The following is a 26,386-nucleotide window of genomic DNA, read 5'->3' on the forward strand; positions in this document are numbered from 1 at the left end:
AGAAAAGTGACATTTTCTGATGAATCTGAACCAAGTGGCTTTACTCTTATAAATGTATATTATTACAGAGATTCTACAGTTCAACTTTCTGCTATATTTACTCTGAAGATTTTCCCACAATCTTTTATTTTTTCTTTCTTTGTATTTTTAATTGCATAGTATATTTTTAATATAATCAAATACATTTGACATGACTAGCTTTTTTCTGCCATTTGATTTTTTATTTCTATTTTTTTATGTTTTTTTTGTTTATGTTTAATTCTTTGATCCAATTATTTCTTTTTCTCTGGGATTTTAGTCCCTTACTGCAAACCCATAGTTGTGAACATAGGCACTTTCCAGAAAATACTGGAAAACTATTTATTTTGCATTCAGGACTGTTTCTGAAATTTTGGCTCAAGGCCCTAGAATTTAAATTCACTGTTGTTCACTATGTGCATGCGATTATAATTGGCCGTTTGTTAATATCTTGAGCCGTTGAGCATGGCTGTGGTTCTCTGTAGGTCTCTAGCTGGAAGGGAGGCAAGGCCCAGTGGTCATCCACTCAAGCTAACTAGATGCCTTGGACGGCTCCAGGGTCAAGGGTGTGGAGGAGAAGCAACCTATCATAAGCATGAACCAGTACACTGGGATAGGTGTTAAGGGGGATATAAAGAAGGTTGAGAAGTTGCTGATCCCCGAGGACTCATTTCATTGAGGAGATGAGATATGTAACACAGGTGAAAAGACAGCTAACCACACAAAGCAGTAAACGGTAAGTCCCAAATGAGTGATGCATATAATAAGCACTGGAGGGCCTCAGCAGAGGGAGGCAGCACTTCGAAGCTGTCTCCAGAGTCCAGGGCAGTCACTAAAATGAGATGAGCCTGGAAAGTGAGCAGGATAGCTGATCAACAGGCAACCTAAGGAACTCAGGATAAAAATCTCTGGGAGAGACCTATAGAACAGGGATGCAGCCATGTCAGGGACCAGACTAGGTTCTTTGGCTCTGTGGGGAAAGCAAGAGGATGTAAAATTGGGATGGAAGTGTTGGGGGTCAGGGATGAAAACACAGTGGGAGCCAAGCTACCTAACTTGAATCTTTTTCCCTGCCAGCCTACACTCAGCTGCAGCCACACCAGCTCCTTCCACAGTCCCCATCAAAGCACCTGCAACCTCAGTTTGTCATTCAGCAGCAGCATCAGCAGCAGCAGCAGCCGCCTCTACAGCAGCAGCAGCAGCTGCAACAGTCTCGACCCCAGCCACAGTCCCAATCCCAGCTTGCTTCAGCTCTTCCAGGAGTGACCATACAGTCCAGTCCTGAAGTTCATGCTATGTCACTAGGCCCAGCGATCCCTACCCTCCCACTGCAGTGTGCTGCTGCCAATCAGCACAAATCTGGCAACAGCCAGCAAGGACAGCCATCCAGCCCAGAGGCTGGGCCCCAGAATGGACATTCTGAGGGCTTGCTCCACACCCCCCAGCGCAGATTCCAGCACACGTCGGCTGTCATCCTCCAACTGCAGCCTGCTTCACCAGTGGTGAGTTAGCCACTCCCCAAAGTCTGTCCCCTTTTAGGATAGTCACAGCTTAGGCATGTCTTACCATGCCTTTCTCCCAATGTGGGATGTGATGCTGGATATTTTGAATCTGCCCAGATATTTCAAAGTATCCAAAGAGGGGTTGGGCAAGGATTTCAAAGTCTTTATCAAATTTCCATCCCAGAAGCTATGTCCCAGTGCTTGGGGTTACATCTTCATCAGAAATGTTCAAGTGTATGGTGTCAGGGATGAACCACTAAAGAGACCATCCCTCTCCCCTATTCCTTGACAGACTCAACAGTGTGGTCCAGATGCCTGGAAGGAGGCAATGCCCAGAGAGAAGAATCTACCTGAGACCTTACCTAGCCCAGCAGCCCAACAACCAGCCACCTTCACTCCCCCACCTGCTGGTCCACTCCAGCCCACAAGCTCTGATGTTCAACAGTCTCCAGCACATGGTAGGGGGAATGGGAGGGTAGGATTCCTTGGGGAGAGGAGACAGTTTTCCTCAGCAGCCTCTTAGACATCTTACATGGGCACTAAAGTGAGTGGGAAATTGGTAGTCACAGGAAGCACCTAGAAGCAGCAAGTAAACTGAGTGACTAGGATCTGGAGGCAGGGAAAAAACGGAAAGCGATAAAGGGTGGGGGATGGGGAGTACCTAGTTGACACAAAAGAAAGAAGACTAAAGAAGCAGAAGAGATGAGCACCACAAACCTAAAATCTGAGCACTGAGCTCTGCATCTCAGAGTGGGCAGAGGATATGTTGAGATGGAGGATGGGGGTGATTCTCTTCCTTATGTTTGAAATGCTTAAATAATTGAGCAAGGACCCTGAATTACTGTGTATTAAGTGTAAAATTCAACTTAAAAAAATATGTTGTTCATTTGAGAGACATTGTGGTGAGTAGAATGAGTTTGAATCCCAGTTTGTCACCTACTACCTATGAGAATTTGGCCCATCAGTTCACCTCCTTGGGCTTCATTTCCTAGTCTGTAAAATGGGGAAATGGCTTGAAGTTGGACTTGGTGACTTCCAAGGTCTTGCAGCTCTAAATCTATGATCTAAATCTTTTAAAGAGATTCCAGGACTTTGTTCTATGCAGTAGTTGTTATATACTCAGGAATGTTTTGTGTCAAATATATGGTACAATAATAATTTTTCCCACATAGGCATAAATCTGAGAATTTGGCCCAAGAATTTGTAATAGGAAACCTGGCAGGACACCCTCAGTGCTGAAGCATGAGGGATGAGGATAATGGCTAAGAGCCATAAGGAATGGGAGTTGGGGATTCAGGACAGGACCCAACCCAGTAAAAGTATTCACATGGGATCTAGTACCTTCTGCTAGAGTTGTCATCTGCCCAGGAATGAGCATCCATGGACTTTTCCATGTTCTCTATGCCAGGCAGCTCTTCCAGAACCCTGCACCCTGGTGGAAGATATTGCACTGCCTCAGTCTCCTGCTGAACTCCCCTCTTTCATATCTGGCCTTTCTCAGACTGCTTACAGAGTGCTGTTGGCCCAGAGTTCAGTGTCAACATGAGCCACCTATAATTCAGGAAGACATATCTTACCAGTGCCTAGAGTGTTTTTCAGAATAGAGGAAGGAGAGACAGAGAGTAGTGGGGGGAAAAAATAGAAATTCCCTCATTGGAGGAAAAAAGGAAAATGGGATTCAGGTAAGAAGGAAAAAAAAGAGAAAAAAGAGGAAGAGGAAGAATTCATGAAGAAGAAAAAGGAGAGGAAATAAGAAATCACAACCAAAAAGACTCAGTAAGGAACCTGAAAGTTCATCTCAGAGATTTTAACCCAAGCCTAAGTTAAAAAAAAAAATCAAAACCTCTAACTGTATTTCAATGTAATTGGTTTCCTCTTGTAATCTTATAAATTCTATGCATTTAAAACCATTCTCAGAAGGGGTTCAAAGTGCTCCATAACACAAGGTTAAGAACCCTTAATCTAGACCAACCTCCTATCCTGCCAGAATTTCCCTTACAGATAGTGCTGTAGTTTCTGCCTGAACACCTCAAGCGAGACTAGGAGTGTACATCTTTGTTCCCCTGGAGGACAGCTCTCTTTGTCAGAAAATTTTTCCTTCTTTCCAGCATCTGCTATCATAAAACTTTGGCTCATTAGTATTAGTTCTTTCTATTTGTAGCTAATCTTCTATTGTAGAGTCCTTCAGATATTTCAAGAGAGCTCTGAGGTCTCTCCTGAGTCTTCTCTTTATAAACTAAAAACCACTTGGGTTTTCTGAGCTGTTCCTCAGCTCTGTGTGGTCTCATGTGTTTCCCATATGTCACTCCCAGCTCCCATCTACACATTTTTGTCCTCCCCTCCTCTGAACAGGCTCTAGTTTGTCAGTGTCCTGAATAAAATGTGATATCTAGATGTTCAGAAATTATCAAAACTGGATGAGACTTTAAAGATATCCTCATCATCTTTTAACTCCACCCCACCCCCATTCTGCAGAAGAGGAGACCTAGGCTCAAACTAGCGAGATAGCCTAAGAACTTGTAAGTATGGCAAAAATCTTCCTGGTCAGGTCCTCTTTCAGTCTCAACTGAATATAATTGCTCCAGGTATGGTTTGACTAGAATAGATTATAATGGGACCATTACCTACTGCCTTCAGGGTAACCACATGGTCAATTTACCTCCCATTTCAAGCCAACTCTCTTGTTGACCTTGGTATCCAGATTGATGAAGAGCTTTAGATCTGTATTTAACCTGGAGAAAAGACAACATAGAGACATTATGGTTGTCTTCAAGTATTTGAAAGACTTTCCTGTGGAAGAAGTAGTAGAGTTGTTTTTGTTTGACCCCAGAGGACAGAATTAGAAGGTAGAAGTTACAAAGAGATAAGTGCAAGAGTTTTCTTCAATATCCTTTAAAATTTTTTTTCAATTCACAAAAATCTATTTTCCAACTTCACACCTCCCCTCCCCCAAACAAAATAAAATGACATCATTGTAATAAATATGCATAATCAAGCAAAACAAATTTCTAGACTAACCATGTCCAAAATATATATGTCTCAAACTGTCCATCACCTACTTACTTACCTGTTTTGTCAGGAGGTAAATAGCATATTTCAGTATGGGTGCTCTGGAATGATGATTGATCATCATGTTGATCAGAGTTCTTTTCTTTTTTTAAAAATTTATTTATTTATTTTCATCCATATGCACATGTATATTTTTACGTTCTAAAATTTCCTTCCACCCTCCCTTCTCATCCCCCTCTCCTCAGTGGCAAGCAGTCTGGTTAGCATTGTTACATAAGTTCTTTTTTTTTTAAATTTACTTGTTTTTGCAAGGCAATGGGGTTAAGTGGCTTGCCCAAGGCCACACAGCTAGGTAATTATTAAGTGTCTGAGACCGGAACCCAGGTACTCCTGACTCCAGGGCCGGTACTTTATCCACTACCCACCTAACTGCCCCAGTTACATAAGTTCTTAAGTCTTTCAAAGTTATTTGTCTTTACATATTGTTTTGTTCTCACTTCTCTCTGCATTAATTCATACAAGTTTTTCAATGTTTTTCTGAAACTATCCCTTTCTCATTTTTTTTAACAGAATAATAACATTCCATTACATTCACATAATGTTCTGCCATTCCCCAATTCATGGGCACTCCCTTACCTTTCAGTTCTTTGACAACCCAAAAAGATTTACCAAAAGTATTTTTTACAAATGGCTCCTTTTTTCTCCTTTTTTACTCTTCTGGGAATTAAAGGCTTAGTAGTGCTTTTGCTAAGACAGTGAATAGGTACAGTTTAGAAATTTTGCAGGATGTTTCCAGATTGCTTTCTAGAACAGCTAGATCAATTCACACCTCCTCTAAGAGTAGGTTAATTTACCTGTTTCCTTGTGGCTCCACCCAACATTTACCATTCCTTTTGCCAATATGATAGGTGTAATTGAAACCCCAGAGTTCTTTTAATTTCCATTTCTCTAATTAGTGATTTGGAGCAATGTTTTCCCCATAGCTGTGGATAGCCTCCTTAGAAAATTACTTGTTCGTAACCTTTGATTATTTATTCAGGAAGAGCAGCTCTTCTCCTTATAAATTTGAATCAATGTCTTATATATCTTAGAACTTAAGCAAACTATTTGACTTTTAGCTGAAAAATTTACTGCAAAGATTTTTTCTTATTTATCTATAATTTATAAAATCTATAATTTTAACTGCACTTGATTTGATTGTGCAAAAATTTAAATAGTTATTTAAAATGGAATTTTGCTTTATTTTTCCTGCTGGATTTTGTTGGTAAAATACACAAATGCTGATGTTTTAAGTGGATTTATTTTATATGCTGAAGTTCTTAATTGTTCCATTTCATTTTTGATGACTTTCTGGGGTTCCTTAAGTAAACTATTGTTACCGGCATTTCATAAACCATTATGTTGTCTACGCTTGTTCTCTCAAATTCTTTTTCTTATCTTTGTGCTACCATTAATATTTTGAGCACTATATCAGATAACAGTGATGATAATGGACATCTTTGCTTCAATCCTGATCTTATTTGTAAAGTCCTCTAGTCTATCCCTAGTTTATATATGTGTGTACATGTAGGTGTATAAATATATTATATATGCACATGTATACATGATATATGCTACCTCTTTTAGAGAGACCCTGATTATATTAAGGAAAGGTTCATTTATTCCTCCATTTTCTAGTATTTTTAAACACAAATAATGATGTGTTTTTCCTGCACCTGTTGATATAATCATGTGATTTGTGTTCTTGTTATTAACATAGTTAAATTTGTAGTTTTTCTAATATTGAACCAACCTTGTATTTCTGGTAAAAATCCTTCTTGGTCATAGTGTATAATAATCTTTGTGACTTATTACTGTAGTTCCTTGCTAATATTTTATTTAAAATTTTTGAATCGATGTTCATTGAGGATATTGGTCTATACTTTTACTTGTTGAATTTACCAGGTTTAGGTATCAAGATAATATTTGTATCATAGAAGGAATTTGTTGGGACTCTGTGTTTTCAAGTAGTTTATTTAGTGCTAGAATTAATGGTTCTTTGAATGCTTGATGGCATTTACTTATAAATCATCTTGTCCCAGGTATTTTCCCCCTTTGGTAGTTCATTTATAGTCTATTTGATTTCTTTTATCTGAGATGGGGTTATTTAAAGCCTCTATTAATCTGGGTACTTTATATTTACTTAAATATTCATCTATTTCATTTAAGTTGTCCTTTTTATTGACATATAACTTGATAAAGAATTTCCATTAATTTACTTAATTTCTTTTTCTTAAGATTTTACCTTTTCAGTTTTGATTTAGGTAATTTGATTATCTTCTTTAAAAAACCAAATTAACTAATGTTTATTTACTTTTCCTATTTTGTTTTCTATTCATTGTTTTTTTTTCATGAAAAATTAGCTCCTAATTTTATTAATTTCATGAGTTTTATTTGGGGAGCGGTGCTTTCAATTTTTTTAATCTTTTTTTAATTTCCAGGGTTACTATTTTGACCTTTAATTGGATTTTAAAATATTGCTATTTTGGTGGTTGTTTTTTAAATTGCATGCCCAATTTGTGAATCTGTTTTTTTTCTTTTGCTTATGAAAGTGTTTAGTGATTTAAACCATTTTCCCTAAACAATACTCTGGCGTATCCCCAACATTTTAGTATTATTCTCATTGCTGTCATTATTTTTTCTTTTTTATAAAGATTTTATTTATTTTGAGTTTTACAATTTTTCCCCTGATCTTACTTCCCTCCCCCCACCCCCACAGAATGCAATTTGTCAGTCTTTACATTGTTTCCATGGTATACATTGATCCAAATTGAATGTGATGAGAGAGAAATCATATCAGTAAGAAGGAAACATGAAGTATAAGAGATAACAAGATCAGACAATAAGATATCAGTTTTTTTTCTCAAAGGTAATAGTCCTTGGTTTTTGTTCAAACTCCACAGTTCTTTCTCTGGATACAGATGGTATTCTATATTGCAGAGAGCCCCAAATTGTCCTTGATTTTTGCACTGATGGAATGTGCGAGTCCATCAAAGGTTGATCATAGCCCCCATGTTGCTGTTAGAGTGTATAGTGTTTTTCTGGTTCTGCTCATCTCACTCCATTGCTGTCATTATTTTTTTTTAAGTTTTTGCAAGGCAAACAGGGTTAAGTGGCTTGCCTAAGGCCACACAGCTAGGTAATTATTAAGTGTCTGAGACCGGATTTGAACCCAGGTACTCCTGACTCCAAGGCTGGCGCTTTATCCACTGTGCCACCTAGCCGCCCCTATTGCTGTCATTATTAATGAAATTATCTATGGTTTCTTTGATTTGCTTTTTGAATTACCAATTACTTAGGATTGTTATTTAATCTATGATTAATTTGAATTATTGCTTTATTAAATTATCTCCTATGGAATATCATATTATTGTGACCATTATAGAATATTTAATATGTATGTGTTTTGACATTTGACTGTGAGGTCCTTATGCACTAGTATAGCCAGTTTTTTAAAAGATACTTTACAATGCTGAGGAATATGTCTACTGTTTCCTATACTTAGCTCACTGGATGGCTATTGTATCTAACTTTTCTAGAATTGTTTATTATTTTGTTTTTGTTAGATCTGCCTAAATTTGAAGGTCCTCTACTATTTTATTTTTCTTCCTGTTTCTTCTTGTAACTTATTTACCTTTTAAGTTTGCTTTTAAGTTTTCTTTTAAACTTAGATGCTATGTCATTCAGTGTATATTCATTGTCTCTGATCTCTTGAAGCATATTTTAAAATTTCTGTTAAACTATGATCTTTTCATTCAGTGTAATTGGATTCCACTCACATTAAATGTCCTTTTTTTCTTATGTAGGATTATACTCGCTTTTCATTTTGTTTTGTTTTTGTAAATCTTTATCTTTTACCTTCTAGAATAATGATTACCAAGCTCTCTGCTCTTTTATAATAATGGCTGCTAAATCTTTTATGATTCTGATTGTGACTTCTTAGTACATGAATTCTTTCTTTTTTGACTGCTTTGCAATTTTTGTTTTACCTAGAAATTGCGGACACTTTCTTTTTCATTATATCTAAAGATATGTTAAAGCATGTGTGTTTGTGTTTGCTGGGGAACAAGGAGTTTTTGAGACTTTAGGTAGTCTAATGATTAATTTTTATAGGGTCTATTCTGATTCTTAAGGACTCTTGTTCTTTAGGTCATATTTTATACCTCTTGTACTAAGCTGTTAATTTTCTTTATAAATCTTTCCTCTGACTCTTACACATGTCTGTTCTCATTTTGTCATCTATGCTCTCATTTAAATTTTAGATCATTTTTAACTTTTTAAAACTCTTTATTTCTTCCAGTAATTCTAGTTGAATTTATTTTTGAGCAAAGTTTATCTTTTGAGTCTGTATTCCTAGATGTTTTGGATGCGTTTTTCTGGGTGTGTGATTCGAATGTCCCTGGCATCCTTGATAGGTTTTTAGGGTGGGATTCTTTTTTTTTTTTAAAAAAACAAATCTTTCTTCCAGCCTTATTTCCTGAATTGGCACTTTGCGTTGTGGCTAGGTTCTGTATGCTTCTGGGGGGAATACTTGGGCTTGTTTGATACTAAGACGTCTTTCTTTGGGTATTCAAGGCTTTCATAGGTGGCTTAGGCTGGGCACCTGGTAAGTTTTCAAAATACCTAAAACTATTTGATCCAGTGCTTAGCACAGTGCCTAGTATGTAGCACATGCTTAATAAATGCTTTTTGATTTATAAATGTTTGCTAATGCAGAACAAAGTTTGATCACTGACTGTCTTCTTAATCTGAACTCAGATTAAGATCCTAATTTAGGAGCTCCTAACTCAGATTTCAGGCTGTGCAACACCATTATGGGCTTGCTTCTGATTGCAGCTCTAGACTGTTACTGGTCCCAGCCTCAGCTGGTGTCAACTAATTAGAAGCTCTGCAATTTCAGTGATAAAACTACAATTTTCCCCTTAAGAGTCTCTGGCTCTGTTGGTAGACTCTAGAGTAGGCTCTGTGCTGGGGTTGGAGCCATACAGCTACTCTCAGGTTGTGTTTCAAGTCCTTGCCCAGATTGCCTCAAATTTTGATTACACCATGCCCTGGAATGTCACCCTTATGCAGAGTCTTCACTGGATCTGTCTTTCTGCTCCTCTGGAGAACAAATGACAGAACTTCCAGTTGGTGCCTGTTTCTGCTTCTTCCACAGTATTAGGTTGGATGTTGGATCTGAGATGACTTCTTGGCCTAGATCAGTCACCTTACTGAAAGACAAGGCATGTAAGGACCAGATGTCCCTACTCTCCCTCTCCCCAGTTTCCATATTTCTAAAAATTAGAATTCTCTAAAAGTGAGTTGGACTGCCTCTTTAGTGGTGGATTGACCCTTGCTAGAGTATTTCATGCAAAGACTGGACTATCACTTGTCTAGTATGTAGGAGGAATTCCTTTTCAAGTATATCTTAGTGTAGATGTCTGTTATGGTCCCTTGCAACTCTTAAATTCTAAATTATGTGACCCTATACTAATACAATTTATTTTCTTTTTAGCCTAAATACATTTCAACCTTCTATAATTCCATGATCTCATCTGTGCAGGCCTTCTCCACACTGCCAATTGTAGTCTACCCACATCGCTTAATCCTCTCCTTCTGTAAATTCTTTATGGAGGATCTGGCTAGCATACCTCTATTTCCTTTTGTATTTGTGGGTATAGAACAGCCCTTAGGCTGACAATCTGTTATCCTTTATTTGTACAATCTGACTGGTCTCTACCTACTTTTGTGTTTCCAGATATCCTTGATGTTGTCTTTAAAAATATAGACTTTCCAAGTTGGAAGGGACCACAGTAGCCATGTAATCCAACTTGTACACTGAAGAAATCCCTAATTGAAGACCTATAAGGAGGGGGAACTCACCACCTCCCAAGGCAGTCTGTGCTACTTTGGGACAACCCTAAATTGTTAGGATTGTCCTGACATCAAGCTCAAATCTGTTTTTTAAAATTATTTTTTCCTCTGGAACCAAATGGAAATAATTCTGGTACCTCTTCACATAATTGATGATAGCAGTTATGCTCCCCAAAGTCTTTTCTTTTTCTAGGATAAATATACCCAGTTCCTTCAACTTATTCTAATATGTCATAGACTCAAATCATCTCCTCTCCTAGTGAACCTCCCTGGACATTCTTCTGCTTATCAAAGTCCTTCCTAAAATGTATTGCCCAGAACTGAACACAATACTATATATAAGGTCCAGTGGAAGACAAAGTGTTATGGTACTATGACTTCCCAATTCTTGGAAGTTGTTCCTATCTTAATATAACCCCAGATTGTATTAGCTTTTTTTTTTTTAATCATTTCCATAACATAATGACTTATAATCAGGTTGTCAATTGTCCCAGATCATTTGCAGAACAACTACTCTCTAACTATGCTTCCCTCTCACCTTAGTGTGGATGAAGGTACAAGACTTTTCATTTATCCCTACTGAATTTCATCTTATTAGATTTGGCCAATTGTGGTCCATATTCTGACAAATTCTTTTTTAATTCTGACTCAGTCATCTAATGTGTTAGTTATTCATCCAGGTTGTTTTAATCTACAAATTTAATAAGCATACCATTCATATCTTTACCCAAATTATAAGTAAAAAATGTTAAAACTCAAGGCTCTTCACTGGAGACTCCATTTTTTCATTAATAACTACTCTGAATCCAGCCATCTGATAGATTCTGAATCCATTTGATTATTTTATTGACTTTAATCTCTATCTTTTCTTATTTTTTTATTTTTTAGGTTTTTGCAAGGCAATGGGGTTAAGTGACTTGCCCAAGGCCACACAGCTAGGTTATTAAGTGTCTGAGGCCAGATTTGAACTCAGGTCCTCTTGGCTCCAGGGCCGGTGCTGTATCCACCTAGCCACCCCCAATCTCTATCTTTCCCATGAGAATAATATGAGATAATTAAAAGTTTTGCTAAGATCTAGGCAAACTCTGTCTCCTTTTCTAGTAGTAATTCTGTCAAAAAAAGGAAATGAGGTTAGTTAAGTCATGACCTGTTTTTGATAAAGTTAGGCTGGTTCTTTGCATCATTTGTTCCCCTTTCTGGATGTTCCCCAAGCATCTCTTTTAATGATCCATTCTAGAATTCCCTCTCCCAAAGAAGATAGAGGGAGGGGGAGAGAGAATAAAGGAAGGAGGAAAGGAAGGAAAAAATAAGTTCCAATCTGTTCACCATGAGTCCTTTTGAATTGTGTGGAGCAAAGTTACTAAGTCTTTCAAAGTTGTTTATCTTTGCAATATTGTTATTGTATAAATTGTTCTCATGTTTGATTATTTATTCAAATCTTCCCAGGTTTTCCTGAAACCATGTCATTCATCATTTCTTAACAGCACAGTAGTATTAAAGCACATTCATTTGCTATAACTTGTTTGTTCAGTCATTCCCCAATTTATGTGTATCCCCTCAATTTTAAATTCTTTGCCACTACAAAAGAGTTGCTAAAAGTTTCTTTTGGGGGTATAGAGACCTAGTATTGGTATCACTGTTGAAAAGTTATATAGAGTTTAATAGCTTTTGGGGTAAAATTAAAATTGCTTTCCAGAATGACTAAACCATTTCACATCTTTACCAACAGTATATTATTAATGTGCCTATTTCTTACATACACTCCAGCATTTGTCATTTTTCTTTTTTGTCAACTTAAATCAATCTGATGGGTGTGAAGTGATACTACAGAGTAGTTTTGATATTTATTAGTGATTTATCATATGGCTATTGATATCTTAGATTTCTTCTTCTGAAAATTATATGTTCATGATCTTTGACCATTTATCAGGTAAAGAATGATTTATTCTTATAAATTTGATTTAGTTCTTTGTCTTCATACACTTTTACAAGACTGTGTCATGTTTTATATTCATCTTCTGTCACCTCTTTTTGCTTTAGAAGCAGTGAAGATTGAGTTTCAAATTTGACCCTAAACACTTAATAGCTGGGTGAATCTTGATGAATCAAGTGAAATTATTTGTAGAGTTTAGTGCAGTGCCTGGTAGATGTTTAATAATGGTTTAGCACCTTCCTTCCATCCTCAGTACATTTTTAGGCATGATTTTACACCACTTCTCAGGTATCAAACAACATCAGTAATATGTTTCCTCTACTTCCACCCACCATGTCTTTTTCTATTGCCTTCTGAGGTTTCTATAATTTTCATTTTTCTAAGATTGTAGTGTTCTATTATTTATAATCCTATAGCATCACCAGGAGAATATTATTGTTAAAAAGCTGGGCTTTGTGACAGGGAACAACTTGGAATTACTGAAAGCCCAGCACCATTTCCCAATTGTATTCTTACCTCCTTTTATTCAAAATTCTAGGTTCAATTCATTAACCACCTTTAGCTTCCTGTCTAAGATATACATTCTCAGACTCATTCAGTGAGCCCCTCATCCAAAAGCATATTATAATATAGTCTACTTTCTTCATGGCTCACCTAAGAACCAAGCTCCCCAACTCCACTTTCCAACTTTCAAGTGTTCCTTTCATTCTCAAATTTTCCTAGATGACCTTTTCTGGGTCATTTACAAGGTAGATTAATGCAAGGACAGGGATCTTTTCTGAATCCCTGTCCTTGCCTTACTCTACTTTGTAAATTATTAATGAACATGTGTTTCTTTATAACCTAAACTCTTTGAGGGCAACTTTGTTGCCTAGTGTGCCTAGCAAAGTGTATTATACATAGTAAGAAATTAATATCAATTAAAATAAAATACCAGTAGTCAATCAGTATATTAATGGACTTACCTCCAAGTCTTCTGACAGCAAAGTCTGACATTTTTTAGATTACACTCTATTCCTCAATTAAACCTTTTTCTGGCTGTGGCTTGGTTTGTTTTTTGTTTGAGTTGTTTTGCTCAGAAGTGTTCAATAGATTTTTTAAATATTTTTATTTTCCTGCATGTCATAAAAACCCTTTGACATTCATCCACCTGCATATTTATGAGTTACACATTTCCACACTCTCTCCTTTCCTCCCCACCAAGCAGCAAACAGTTCAGTTAAACTTGTATATGTACACCCATATTCAACATGCCTATTAGTCATTTTATGTATGAGAAATCAGTACCAAGGGAAAAGAAAGAAAACTATGGAATAGGAAGGAAAAGCCACAAGAGAAGTTTTAAAAAAAGTAAACATAGTATCCATTCAGATTCTGTGGCTTTTTTTGTTATTTTTTTTTCTTCCTCTTTAGAAGTGGATAGTATTGTCCTTAGCAGGTCTCTCAGGTTGTTCTTGTTCTCCGTAGTGCTGAGAGAAAGCTGCATCCATCACAGCTGATCAGTTCACAAGGTTGTTTCTGTGTATAATGTTCTCCTGGTTCTGCTTCCTTCACATCAGTTTATGTAATTCTTTCCGTTCATCTCTAAAGCCAGACCATTCTTATAATACTCATATACCATAACCTGTTCAGCCATTCCCCAATTGATGGACATCCCCTCAATTTCCAATTCTTTGCCACTATCCAATTCTTTGCCACTATACATAAAGAACTGCTATATTTTTTAACATGTGGAACTTTTCCCTTTTTTTTTTTTACTTATTTCTTTTGGATATAGACCTAGTTAGATTTGGTATTGCTGGGTCAAAGTGTATGCTCAGTTTTATTTCTCTTTGGGAAAAGTTCTATATTGCTATCCAGAATGGTTGAATTAGTTCAAAGCTCCACCAGCAATGCATCAATGACCCATTCTTCCCATACATACCCTCTCTGACATTGCTCATCTTCCCTTTTTTGTCACCTTTGGCTGTGGCTTCTAGTTGCTGTCAGTCTCCTCATTGTGGTAACTATTTTGTACTAGTTAAAACATCATTTAGGACAGGTGGCAAAGTGGATAGAGTACCAGGCCTGGAATCAGGAAGATTCATCTTCCTGAATTTGAATCTGGCCTCAGACTCTTATGAGCCATGGACTCAGAACAAGTCACTCAACCCTGCTTACCTCAGTTTCTTCATCTGTAAAATGAGCTGTAGAAGGAAAAGGTAAACCACTCCAGTATCTCTGCCAAGAAAACCCAAAAGAGATGACAGAAAAATGACTGAACAAAAATTATTTAACAAATGGTGATAGTCAAAATTCAAGTGTTTTTACCTTGGTCCATTTCTCATTTTTTAAAGATCTTGTTTTAAAAGATCAAATTTAAAATGCCATAGACACACCCAGTGGTTTCTCATCTTTCTCCTTTTACCTTGGTTTGTCTTGGACTTCATTCCAAACAGTCAATGACCTGACTACCCAGAGGATTCTGAAATGACTCCCATTTTAGTAGCCAGTTATTTTGCAACCATCTGTTGACATGGTCATTTCCAAAGTTCTGTGCTTAATACAGCCAACATCTACTAATGCTATTCTTGAAAAAAAATTCTGAAAAAGATGTAAGGTTTCTGAGTAGCCAGACCTTTGCTTTTTCCAATATAAATCTTGCCATTCATTTAGTTTAGTGTGGAGCATCTTAAGTTCTTCAGAGAATTTCTTCAGTAATTGTTTACTCAAAGTAAACTGTAAGCATTGCATGATGAGATGGCCAAGGATCTCCTGAAATATTTATTATTCACCTTTGTGTACAGAATGGAAGCCTCTCTCCAAACTCTTTTATTCTTCTCTCCAGAAAAAAATGTATGAGCTGCCCCTCAGCTGGCTGTATTTTCTTTGTTTTCTGATTTCATTTACAACAAAAATGTCAAGATGGCTGTGGATCAGTCCCTAAAGTAGTGTGTCAACTGATTGGTCATTGGACAAAGCTTCCCCATTGAGCACCAACAGCTCAATTAATCTCTGTAGACAGTCAAAGTGTTCTCGGCATCCTCTGATGCCTTTTCCTACCCTCTGCCATCATGGCTGTGAAAGCAGAAGAGGCTGCCTAGGACCAAGAGCTGTTTGGCGTTTTTAGCTGTTTCGCTGGTTGCCATGGCCCCCAAATTCATCACCTAGCAGCCAACAATGAGCCTCTCCCTGCTTCGTGAGGCTGGTCCTCAGACAGCCAGCAGTCTGGCACTGAGACTGCACTTTGAAGCCTTGCCAGCCTGGGAGAACCTGCCAGGGCCTAGACTCTGCTGAATGAGCTTTCCAGAGCACAAGCTCTAGAGCCTGAGAAGCTCAGCATAAAACCTGGGGGGGGGGGGTGAGGATCTAGCTAGGATGATGGCCTCTTCTGTCCTTTCCACAGTGAGGCACCATTGTGCCTCTCTACCTGCTGTAGAGCAGGATTCTTTGACGCATTCCTATCAAAATGTCTTCTGTGTTTCTTTATTTAAAATGCTATTTGCAAAGTACATGTTAACTCATTTGGTTCTCTCCAAAACCGTGCTGGTAGAGGACATTATCACCCTTATTTTCCAACTTTTTTTTTCCCTAGCTTTTCACATTCTAAAGCCTTGATTCTGTCATTTTAAGGTACTAATTCTTCCTTCCAGCTTTTTTCATCTGAAAATCTAAACAATTTGAATGCAATTAGAGGGAAAAGCAAAGGATAGGTACTTGTGGCTTGCCTTTGGGGAGATATAGAATTGCCATCAATTCACTGATCAATGCTGTCTAGTTAGGGCTGCTCAATCATCTATGAATCCAGCTATTGTTATGTAATCCACATCCATCTTGTTATTAAATAGGGAGGTTTATGAAGAAGGGGCATGAAGAGAAATCTAGTGAGGCAAAAACCATTAAGGCAATTAAAATATGTATAGAAATACACAAGCACACACCCACACCCTCTATTGCCTTGTAAGCTTCTCCAAGGCAGAGACCATCCTTTCTTAAAACTCTTTCCCTAGCTCCTTGCACAGGGTCTGGTCCATAGCATGCTTATAATACCCGTTTGTTGAATCGAATCGCTGGAATCAAGTCAAATCAACGCCAAAAAAAAAAAAAAACCCATTGCTGAACACTTCATGTGTCAGGTATTCTGCAAACATGTGGCAGGCACTAGAAATGATCAGTGTTTTTCAAGAAGCTTCTAGACTTAGAGGAAGAGTTGGGAGTCAGACACGGAGCCAGCACTCCTAAGGATTGAAAGCTGGGAAGGGCCCAGGGGTCATCTGGTCCAGCCCATTCTTTTTAAAAAGGGGGGAATGAAGGGGCCAGAGAGGGCTAGTGCGAGAGTGGGAAGCAGCACACCCGGGTGTCGGACCCAGGCCGCACATTCCAAATTCTGAGAGAAATGTGACAGTGCAAAAAGAGGAGCTGAGTCAGCTCACCCAGAGGAAGAGGGGCGATGGGATCGAGGCCGTACTTAACAGGGCGAGCATTTCGGTGGGGTACAAAGAGAAGGCAGGGGGTCCCTGGCCTCTGGGGCTGCTATCTAATGGAACGGTGGCAAGAGGAAAGGAAGGAAGGGAGAAAAACTGGGAAGTGGGTGGTTCTGCCGCCTTCCCATCCTGAGAGAGGAAAGCCATGGGGAAAAGAAGGTCCAGGTGTCCCCGGAGGGCAGGCCCGGGCCGGGAAAGGCCGAGGGGGAAAGTCGAAGAGAACAGGCCCGAGAGCAGGCAGAGCCGAAAATGTCGGGAGAGAGGCTGTGACCAGAAAGGAGGATCCCCGACGGGGGAGTGGCGAGAGCTCAGGCCTCGGTGTCCCAGGCCTGGGTTCAAACTCTGCCCCTTCTGCCCCTTCTGGGAGCGGCCTCGGGAAGACCGCTCGGCCTTTCCTGCTCGCTAAAGTGGGTTCGTTCGCAGTCGGGCTCCCGCGGGCGGCGGGCTCGGAGCCCGGCCCCGGGCCGGGAGGCGCGCCGGGCGGGGGCCCCGCTTCTGACGTCCCGGTCTCGGCGGCTCCTCCGGTTCGCGCGAGCTCACGCGGTCCCGGCGCCAAAAGAAAACAAACCACTCCCCTCGCGAGCGCCCCCGGAGGCGGCCGGAGAGCAGACGCCTCCCCGCCGGGCGCGCCGGGCCCGGCTCCACTTTGTGCCCGCAGACCCCACAGCGGGGTGCGGGCCTCGGCCCCCTCCCCCGCGCCCCCTCCCCCCGCAGTGCTGCCGCCCCGCCCCGCCCGGCCGGCCCCGCCCCCGCCCCGCCCCCGCGCGGCTCCTCCCCCCGGCGGAGGCGGCCGCGGGAGCCGGGCCCGGACGCGCCGCATTGTCTCCGCGGCGGCCGCAGCCCTGGTGCGCCCGCCGCCGGCCGCCTCTCCCCGCGCGGCGCTCGGCCCGGACCCGGCCCCGACGTCCCCCGGCCCGGCCCCGGCCCCGCTCCCGCCGCCGGGCCGCAGGGTCGGATGCGCCGCGGCGGCCCCGGGCCCCGGCTCGGAGGCTCCCGGCGGCCGCGTGAGGCGGCGCCCGGCCCCGGGGCCGCGTAGGCCCCGCCCGGCCCGGCCCCGCGCGGCCGGGCCCCCGGACAGGTCAGTGCCCGGGGCGGGAGCGCGGGGCGGCCCCGGGGAGGTTGGAGGGGGCCGGCTCCGCTCCCCTCCCCCAGCCCACGGCCCGGGCGCACGCGGGCACCGCCCTCGGCCGCCCCGGCCCCGGCCTACTCCCCGCCGGCCCGGCCTCCGCCGCCTCCCCGGGCGCGGAGCCCCGCCCGGCCCCGAGAGGGCCCGCGGCCCGGCCCGGAGCCCCCGCGGCCTCAGTGTCCTCCCCGGCCCCGGGGCTGGCGGCCGCCTCGGGCGTCCCGGGTCGAGGCGTCGCCGACCCTCCCCGGTGTGGGGCTGCCGGGCGGGGGCGGGGGCGGCCCTGAACTTGGGGGGCTGCCCCTGGGGGGGGCCCCGCTCCCCCCGCCGGCCCGGAGCCGCCCGGACACTTTGGAAAACAAAACGTCCCTGGGCTGGGCCGCGGGGCCCGGACGCAGCTCCGGCCTCTTTTGTCTGCTTGAATTTGGGGGGGGGGGCTCGGGGGCTCGGCCCCTGCCCCCGGGAAGCTGAATTCGGAGAAGGGAAACAACCGGCCCAAGGTCTCAGGGAAGGCCGGGGGGGGGGGGACCTGCTTCCTCTGGCTCTGCAGCACTTGGGTTCGGGGACCCCCCCCCAGTCCCTCCTGAGCTTCCCGACGTTCACTTTCGGTTTTCGGGGTCCGGCTTCTCCCCCGGCCCAGGGCTGCCGGGATGTTCGCTCTCACCCACCACTGGACGGGCTGCCCGGGTTTTTTGCCTTCCCCGTGCCAGGTGCCAGCCCTGCTTCTCGTTGCCTTCAGGTTCTTTCCCCTGTCCACCCTGCGCTCACCCCGCCTTGTTTTGGGAGGTCTCCTGGACCCGGCCACGCCGTCTTATTTGGATAATCAGCAATCTAATTAGAATTACTGTGGGATTTTCTTCTCTTCCTGGATCAGCTGAAAAGTAGGCACTGCTAGGCTTTCTGGTTAAAAATAAAAATGGCAGGCTAATGAGGCAGGAAAATCCCTTTTTTCCAGGACCCATGTCTCCTGCTGTTAACCCTCTCTTTGGGTGCTTCAGTATTTGGCTGTGCTTGAGTCACAAGTGAGATTCACCACATTGCTGATTTTACTCTAGGCTCTGGAGTAGGTGCTTGTCTTATTTTCTTAGTTAAGGAAAAAAGACCTGCTTCTTTCTACCCAAGGTTAGTCATGCTCTCCAGGTTTCTCAGTGATATTCAGAATGGTAGCCCCTGGGGATGAGCTGATAAATATTTGTATTTTCCACTGCTGACTCATTCTGAATCTAAATTCCAACCTGAGACATGGGGTGAGAACTTTTAAGTTAGCTTCATTTAGTAATGAACATAGTGATTCCAGTTTTTGAGGACCCCACTCACTGCAAAAGGAACTGAATTACAGACCCCTAACCTCTAGGAATTTGCACCTTATTGTCGATGCATTAAGACCCACGAGCTGCTTTGGTGGGCTCCCTAACCCAGCCACCCTCTTATCATGCTAACTGGCATAGAATCCTAAAGGCAATGTCTGCCAAAGAACTGTTTCCAGTTATTCCTTGGATACAGCCTACAACTTTACTCTCTAACCTTGATCTTGAGAAGGTAGGTGGCCTTCCTGGTAAGTAGATCCAGATCTAGACACTTTCCTCTTTTTCTTGAGATGCTCATCTGTCTCTCTTCCACATCACTGTTCATTTCTAAGAGAGCCTCAGAATGGAATTCCCTGTTCTCTCCTCCTCTTCCTGGACTGTTGACTCACTGACCTTTCTTTCCCTTTCCGGACCTGGTTTCCCTCTGTACTTTTGTTCAGGACATGCTATTTACTCCTCCCACTTCTACTTGCTATCTAACAGAGAAGCTCCATCCCTCTCTTCCATCTGTCTCCACAGATTCCCTTAGCTTCAGGTTACCTCAGACATTTGTTCCTTTTTATTTCAGTGGGGAGTTCTTTACTCCACAGCTGACTCTGCCAAGCTATCACTTCCTACATTAGCTTTTTTAAAAAAAAGTGTGGATGTAATCTATTGAATTTAACACAAGCCTCATTACCATGATTGATTGGAAACTTTAACTCCCCGTTAAAAAGCATATTTTGTTTCCTAAATTTAAGGTCTTGAATTTTTTTTCTTGACTTCTCATTTATACATTAACTTTTCAAGTGAAGTTGAGTTTACTCACATTTTCCCTTTCTAATTGTTCAGCTTTCCAATCCTCTCCTCTCTTTTTTCCCATCCCTTCCCCCATGGCACTGTCTGTTTCTGACTCTGGCTCAGCCCCCAGAATCTAGTTTTTCTCAAGCCACATCCTTTTTCCTGCTTTAATCATTTCATGTCTCAGCTACTTTGAATCCCATGATTTCTCATATTTTCAGGAGAGTGGGTAAATTAAGCGGCTAGATCCTATGAAGAATTATAATTCATACTGGCCTTAGATAAACACATATGACTGTCTTTTATTTCTTCTGTATGTTTTTGAAGATGGTGCAGTGGTTCTCTTTTGTCTGAAATGTGCCTTTCTTCATTAGGAATATGCATCAGACTTTTCTTCTAAAGCTTTGTGAAAACCATAATCACTGGGTCACCACCCAGACCGACCACACCCACCCATCTTCTCTCGCCCTCTACTCCTAGTATTAAGCATTCCCATTCACCAGGCCTCTAAAATCTTAGAAATCTTGAGGGTAGTTATCATTCTGACTGTGCAGCTACATGGCTCAGTGATCCTGACCATGAGGTTTTTCATCCTTTCCTTGGGTGAGTCTAAATGTAGGCAAGTTAATATTTCTTAAAGTGTTCAGTGTTCAAGCCATTGCAGAAAGCCTGTGCTGCCTGAGTCTTCCCCCTCAAAAGGCCTCTCTTAGAACTGAATACAAAAATACCTCGGCTGGCATTGGCAGTGGAGAAACAGGAATAGGGAACCTTTCAAAATGGTGCCTTGTACCTACATTCCATCTGTTTTGTGCCTGTGTTCTCAACTGGAAAACAGAAAGGATAGATCTCTGCCAATAGGAGAACTTTGACTAAAGGGACACCACAGGCTTCCCAGTGGTGGTCAGGAAGTGCCATGTGCCTGCCCTGCAGTAGTCTGGAGTAGAGACCTAGCAGCCCAGTAGCAAAAAAGGTTAAAGAAGTGCCATCCCCTGGTCCCTTCAACTTTGAGGTGTGCAGGTGCTCCCTGAAATCTTTAAGCTTGTGCCAGAGGATGATAATCCCCTTTAGCACTTAAGTTTAGGATTAAGCACGTTAGAGAAAGGAGTCCTACAGAAGGAGATTTCATTTTAATTTAATTGCTTTCTCAACTTTTAATTGAAGTTTCAATTTACTGAATCATTTGGGAAGATTCACATCACATGTTTTAAAGCCGTGCTTGAGTTTGGGCTGTCTTCACATTGATTTTACAGTTACAGCAGCAGACCACTGCTTATGGATACTTCGCTAGTACTAATTGAGGCAGGGATTTGCAGAGTAATTGGGGAAGTTAACTATTAGTAATTCAGCAGGTTAATCATGGCTGTTCAGGGAATTGTTCGTCATAATTTATTAGCAAGATATAATTATCAATGGACCCCCAAACTAGAAAACATTTTAAGGTTTGTTTGTTTTTTACTTAGTTATAATAATAAACTTAGGTATTTGGGATTTTCTTCAACAGCAGCCCTGTCCTATAAATTTGGATTATCCAACATGGTTGTAAATTATTCCAGTTAATAAAGAATTGTACCAGACACAGATCCCCACAGAATTAGGATACAATAAAGCATCAGTGTATGATCAAGCATATTTATTCACTTTTAAATTTACATAATTCTTTTAGCTAAGTCACCATGAAAAATCTAATTATGAATTACGGAGCAAACCATATTCTTTCTATTTCAATTTATTCATAAATTGATAAAGTAAACTAAGTTTTCTTTTTCAACTCACAAATACTTTGTAAATTTAGATTAAATTTTAGATTGAATCACTTGAAAATAAGAAAACAAGTTACTACTATTTAAAGTAAATTAGCACTTTTATTTTCTCAGATGAATCCAGATAGGTAAGAGATTTGGACTAGTTCACTGGTTGTGCTGCTGGTTAATGAGAAATGATTGTTGAACATTGGGACTATAGTCAGTTCCTGCCCAGCACTTGACTGGTAAATTGAACATATTGGCGAAAAAGTAAGCTGCAGAATTCATGGCCTCTTGAGAACGACTTTCAGACTTTTTCTTAAAAACTTTAATAAATTTCACAGTCTGATTATATACAATTTGATGTTTCTATCATCCTTTCTCAAAGTTTGACATATCTTAAGTTTAAACAATATTGATATATATTTCTTAAAAGCTATTTAAAATTTTAAAGATTAATTTTTGGGAGAACATTTTCTGGTTCACTTTGGGAGCACATCCACCAGGAAACCTCTTCTATCATTTTTAATGTTCCACCAGTAGCCTGGAGGGGAAGGTAGTATGGGCTGAGAGCTTCATGAGAAAACAGTTACAGAAAAGGAGGAGGAAAGAGAAGTGTTGTTTTCTTTTTTGTTTGTTTTTAGATTTTTTCAAGGCAATGGGGTTAAGTGGCTTGCGCAAGGCCGCACCCCTAGGTAATTAGCCTAGGTAATTATTAAGTGTCTTAGACCAGATTTGAACCCAGGGACTCCTGACTCCAGGGCTAGTGCTTTATCCACTGCGACACCTAGCCGCCCCGGAGAAGTGTTTTTAGAGAACAGAGGTGTTATCATTAAGTCTTTATTTAGAAGGCCAGCATTTTCCAGAGACATGACTCTTAGGGATCACTCACAGAATCCATTCTGTACTGAGTTGTCAGCTTCATCTTGACCGATATTCATGCTTTAAGTAATATGTTATAGATGGGGTGGGTTGCCCATTTATAACATCAGCTTCAAATACTAACCTGTGTCCTGAATGTATCCTAGCATCCTTGAGCTGATGCCAATGAATTTGTGGAAACCCTTTGAAGCCCTTTTTTTTTCAAGTTGTACCACCTTGAAAGGGCAATGAGTTTAGTTTGAATCCACATGAAACAAGCTACCAGTTTCTAGCTAGTTGGATTAGTAGGAGACTTGCTAGTTTAGAATTTCAAGGTCCAGTGAACAATGCCATGGTCACTTTCCATCCCCTTTATTTTACTAAAAGTCTTATTTGTTCTTAGCCTTGTCTTCTCAGAATGAAAAGTACCATCCCACCTCTTTTCTGGGCTCCAATCTGGGGGGAAAAAAAACCCAGAATAAGGTAAATATGGAGAGTGAAAAACTATTGGCTATCTTGGTGCCCTTTTGAAAGTTGGTTTAAAAGTCTGTTGATGACACAGGATAGCAATAAGTAGATGGTTGCTGAGATATCGATTTGAGTTGATTTATCCTTATGGAAGGAATGATTGCATAATAATCTGCCAGACAAACTAGAAAGCTCTCTGCAACCTGAGTCCGGAAAGAAAGGAAAAGTAAAATCAGAATAGGAAGACTTAGATAGTAGATGGTACATGGTGCCATGAGAGGACTTAAGTTCATATCTCTTAGCATCTCAAGTCTCATTGTCCTCATCTGTAAAGTGACTGGCCCCTTGCAGTTGTGTGATCTAGGTAGGTAGAGAGCCGTTTACTTGGGTCACAGTGGTACATAATGTAGCCCAGTCCTCTCCATTAGGCAGCCTCTGGAAGTCCAGTATGCCTTTTTTTTTTTTTAACAGGGTCTCTGTCCAATATACTCAATAAAGAACATTTATTAAGAGCCTACTTCTATGCCAGGCACCAAAGTGAAAAGATCATGTGTTCTAAGGCAGTAGATCTGAATCCAAATAGCCCGAGTCACTTAACAGGAATCTCACTTTCCTCAGTTGTAAAATGAAGATAAGAGTAAGTATGGACCATTGTGAGGATGGTGCTTTGGTGCAGAGAATGATAAAAATGACAAACTTGTCATAACTTTGATTCATCCAGAGCACTCTTGGCCACATCTTAGGAAGAACTAGAAGCCCTCTCCTGTAAGCATCAGTGGGTATCATGGGATCAAGTCTCTCTTCCCCCATCCTTTTGCAGCTCAGATGGTACTTTGCTTGGCTTTTGCCCATCAGTTCAATAATAATAGACTTAGCATTGCTAAATTTCATGTGGAGGAACTCTAGATAGGGGTAAAATCCCCAATTTTAGGGTTGAGACTATGGGCAGGGAGTAGTCTACAGCTGTTTGGAAACCCTCCCTTGCTCTGGCCAGCACATGGAAAGAATCTGTTCACCCCCATTTATTTCTTCTATCCCTCGTACACACAGAAGCCTGAAAACCTTCACTGCTTAGCAGTTTGGCTGTTCCACCCTTCAGGGAAGAGGCCAATGGGCAGCTCCTTATTCCCTTTCCCTGTGCCCTGAGGGGCAGCATGAAAGGCAGCTGTATGATAATTGGGAAGGGGGGGGGGGGGCTCGAGGCTTTCCTGCCTAAGAAGGCAGCACTGGCTTGCTCAGCTCTCCCTTGTTTCCAGCCTTTGGGCCTCTGAAACCCAGAGCATCAATTCTTCAGCAATTTGACTGGCTCAGTGAGCCAGCTCCTCTTATCGAAGAAGCAGCTTCAGGGCGTTTTAAGATTTACTGGATACAAAGCTTCAGCACTCACTCTGATTAAAGGATAGCATCACTGGTTTCAAAATAACTGAATAGTATTGAGATAAGTTATTTTTGACCTTAAAGACTAAACATTTCTGCTGCTTTTAAGGTAAAGGCCATGCAAGTCAACCTTGTTTCTAGTTTCTAGTTTGACAACTAGCTGTAAGATCTAGGTAATAGTGACATCTTTCGAGTATTCACTGTAGATAGGATGATAGTGGTTATTGACTTTGTCACAGACAAAAAGTGTAAATTGATAGCTTACATTTTAATAGGATTTAAACTCTTGTGTGGGTTGTCCCCTTCTACCACACCAGTAACTATGTTGATAGAATGTTTAACAGTATCTTTGAATGGTGGATGTATTATTTCCAAATGCAGGGACTTCATTCAGAAAAACTGAGACCAGCAACTTGGTGACCCTACTTCTGAAGATCCTGTACCTTCCTATTCAAATCCCAGAACAATAGCACTCAGCTGAGTTTCTTTAAACCAGGACTGGGGATGAACTGGTGTGATACTCCGGCACCCACCTTGCAAAACTTTGCTTTTAAATCACTGGACTTTTCTTTTAAATGAAACCTCATACCACCCTGATCCAGTCTGCTTCTAGATAGTAAACCTGGGGTTTTTATAAGATTTAATCACTTTGCTTAAAAAGCCTGATTTCTAAAATGGAGACCCCAGGGTCCCTATCCTATTTTCCCCCATGCCCTTCCCCAGTTATCATGTCTATACATAAAGACTTCCCTGTATCCATAGCTGACCTTGGCCCTCCCTCACAGGTCTCTCATTCAAATTCCGTCTTCCCTGATATTTGACCATCAACCTCATACCTCAAACTGCTTCAATTTTCCATGAATACTTCTATTATTAAGACTTTCTGAGATAATGGTAGGTAGTAGAGTTGGAATTAGAGCCAAGGTGCAAACCTGAAGAAAAGCCTTATGGTCAGTGTGATTCATTGGACTTGCTCTGCTTTGTGCCACAGGCCAGAAATAAAGAGCAATGGAGCTAAATTCAGCCAACAATGAAATACCAACCTGAAAGATCATCATGACATTGAAAAAACAAAGTAAATACAGAGTAACTCAGTGAGGACACACTGAGACTTGGGGTGGGGGGTAGCTTGGGAGAGGTTTCCAGGAGGAGGCAGCTATGGAGTTTAGCTTTGAAGGGGAGGGATTGCCAAAGGTGGAGGTGAGAGCACTTCAGGGCTTGGGGAACAGCCCCTTCAAAGGCGACGAGGCAGAGGGCAGTTTGGTTGAAAGTACAAGAGGCAAATTGAGAGCTTTAAATACAAAACTGCAGTTCTTAATTTATCTTACACATAATAGGGAGCTGTAGAAGCATCTCAAGCAGGCAAGTGAGATTATTGCACCTTTAGGAGGAAACTTTAAATTTGTCAGTTGTGTGGGCTAGAGAGATCTTTTGTTCTGGGAAGGATTCCATAGGTCATTTGGCTTATGAAGGCAGAACAAGGATGACAACTGTTGAAGTAGAAGCTTGAACTAGGGTGGTGACTGTGGGCAGGGCAGCAGAGAGAGGTTGAATCCACAAGATGTGACAACTGACAGATTTTGGCAAGTGATGGAGCAAGAAGAATCAAGATGATTATAAGATTATGAATTCGGGTAACTAAAGGATGGTCAGATAATCAGGGAAGTTTGGAAGAGAGACAAGTTTAGATAGTGAATTATAAAGTTAATGAGTTACATTTGGGCTATGAATTTGAAATGTATATGGGATATCCAAGAGGAGGTGTCTAGAAGATATTTAGTGTTGGAAGAGTAGAGCTAAAAAAATCGAATATTTGAGAATATACAGAGATAAAGCCTTTAGGAGAACTGATGATATTGTAAAGAAAATATAAATCAGTGATTCTTAACTTTGTGCCCTGGACCCTTT

The 26,386-nt window shown here is 41.3% G+C and overlaps 1 protein-coding gene across 16 annotated transcripts in view; it reads left to right on the top strand.

Moving 5' to 3' along the window:
- The window catches only part of PHC2 (polyhomeotic homolog 2), a 145,837-nt gene that overhangs the window by 106,396 nt on the left and 13,055 nt on the right, over nucleotides 1-26,386 (top strand). For 14 of the 16 annotated variants that reach the window (XM_074217840.1, XM_074217845.1, XM_074217842.1 and 11 more), the window contains 2 exons: nucleotides 1,096-1,520; nucleotides 1,813-1,978. In XM_074217840.1, coding sequence (XP_074073941.1) covers nucleotides 1,096-1,520; nucleotides 1,813-1,978 — 591 coding nt within the window. Of the gene's footprint in view, nucleotides 1-1,095; nucleotides 1,521-1,812; nucleotides 1,979-17,829; nucleotides 17,899-18,419; nucleotides 18,444-26,386 lie in introns of those variants that run through there. The other 2 variants (XM_074217855.1, XM_074217856.1) reach the window with 2 other exon arrangements.

This window comes from Macrotis lagotis, chromosome 1 (assembly GCF_037893015.1).
Source record: "Macrotis lagotis isolate mMagLag1 chromosome 1, bilby.v1.9.chrom.fasta, whole genome shotgun sequence".
Lineage (NCBI taxonomy): Eukaryota > Metazoa > Chordata > Mammalia > Peramelemorphia > Peramelidae > Macrotis > Macrotis lagotis.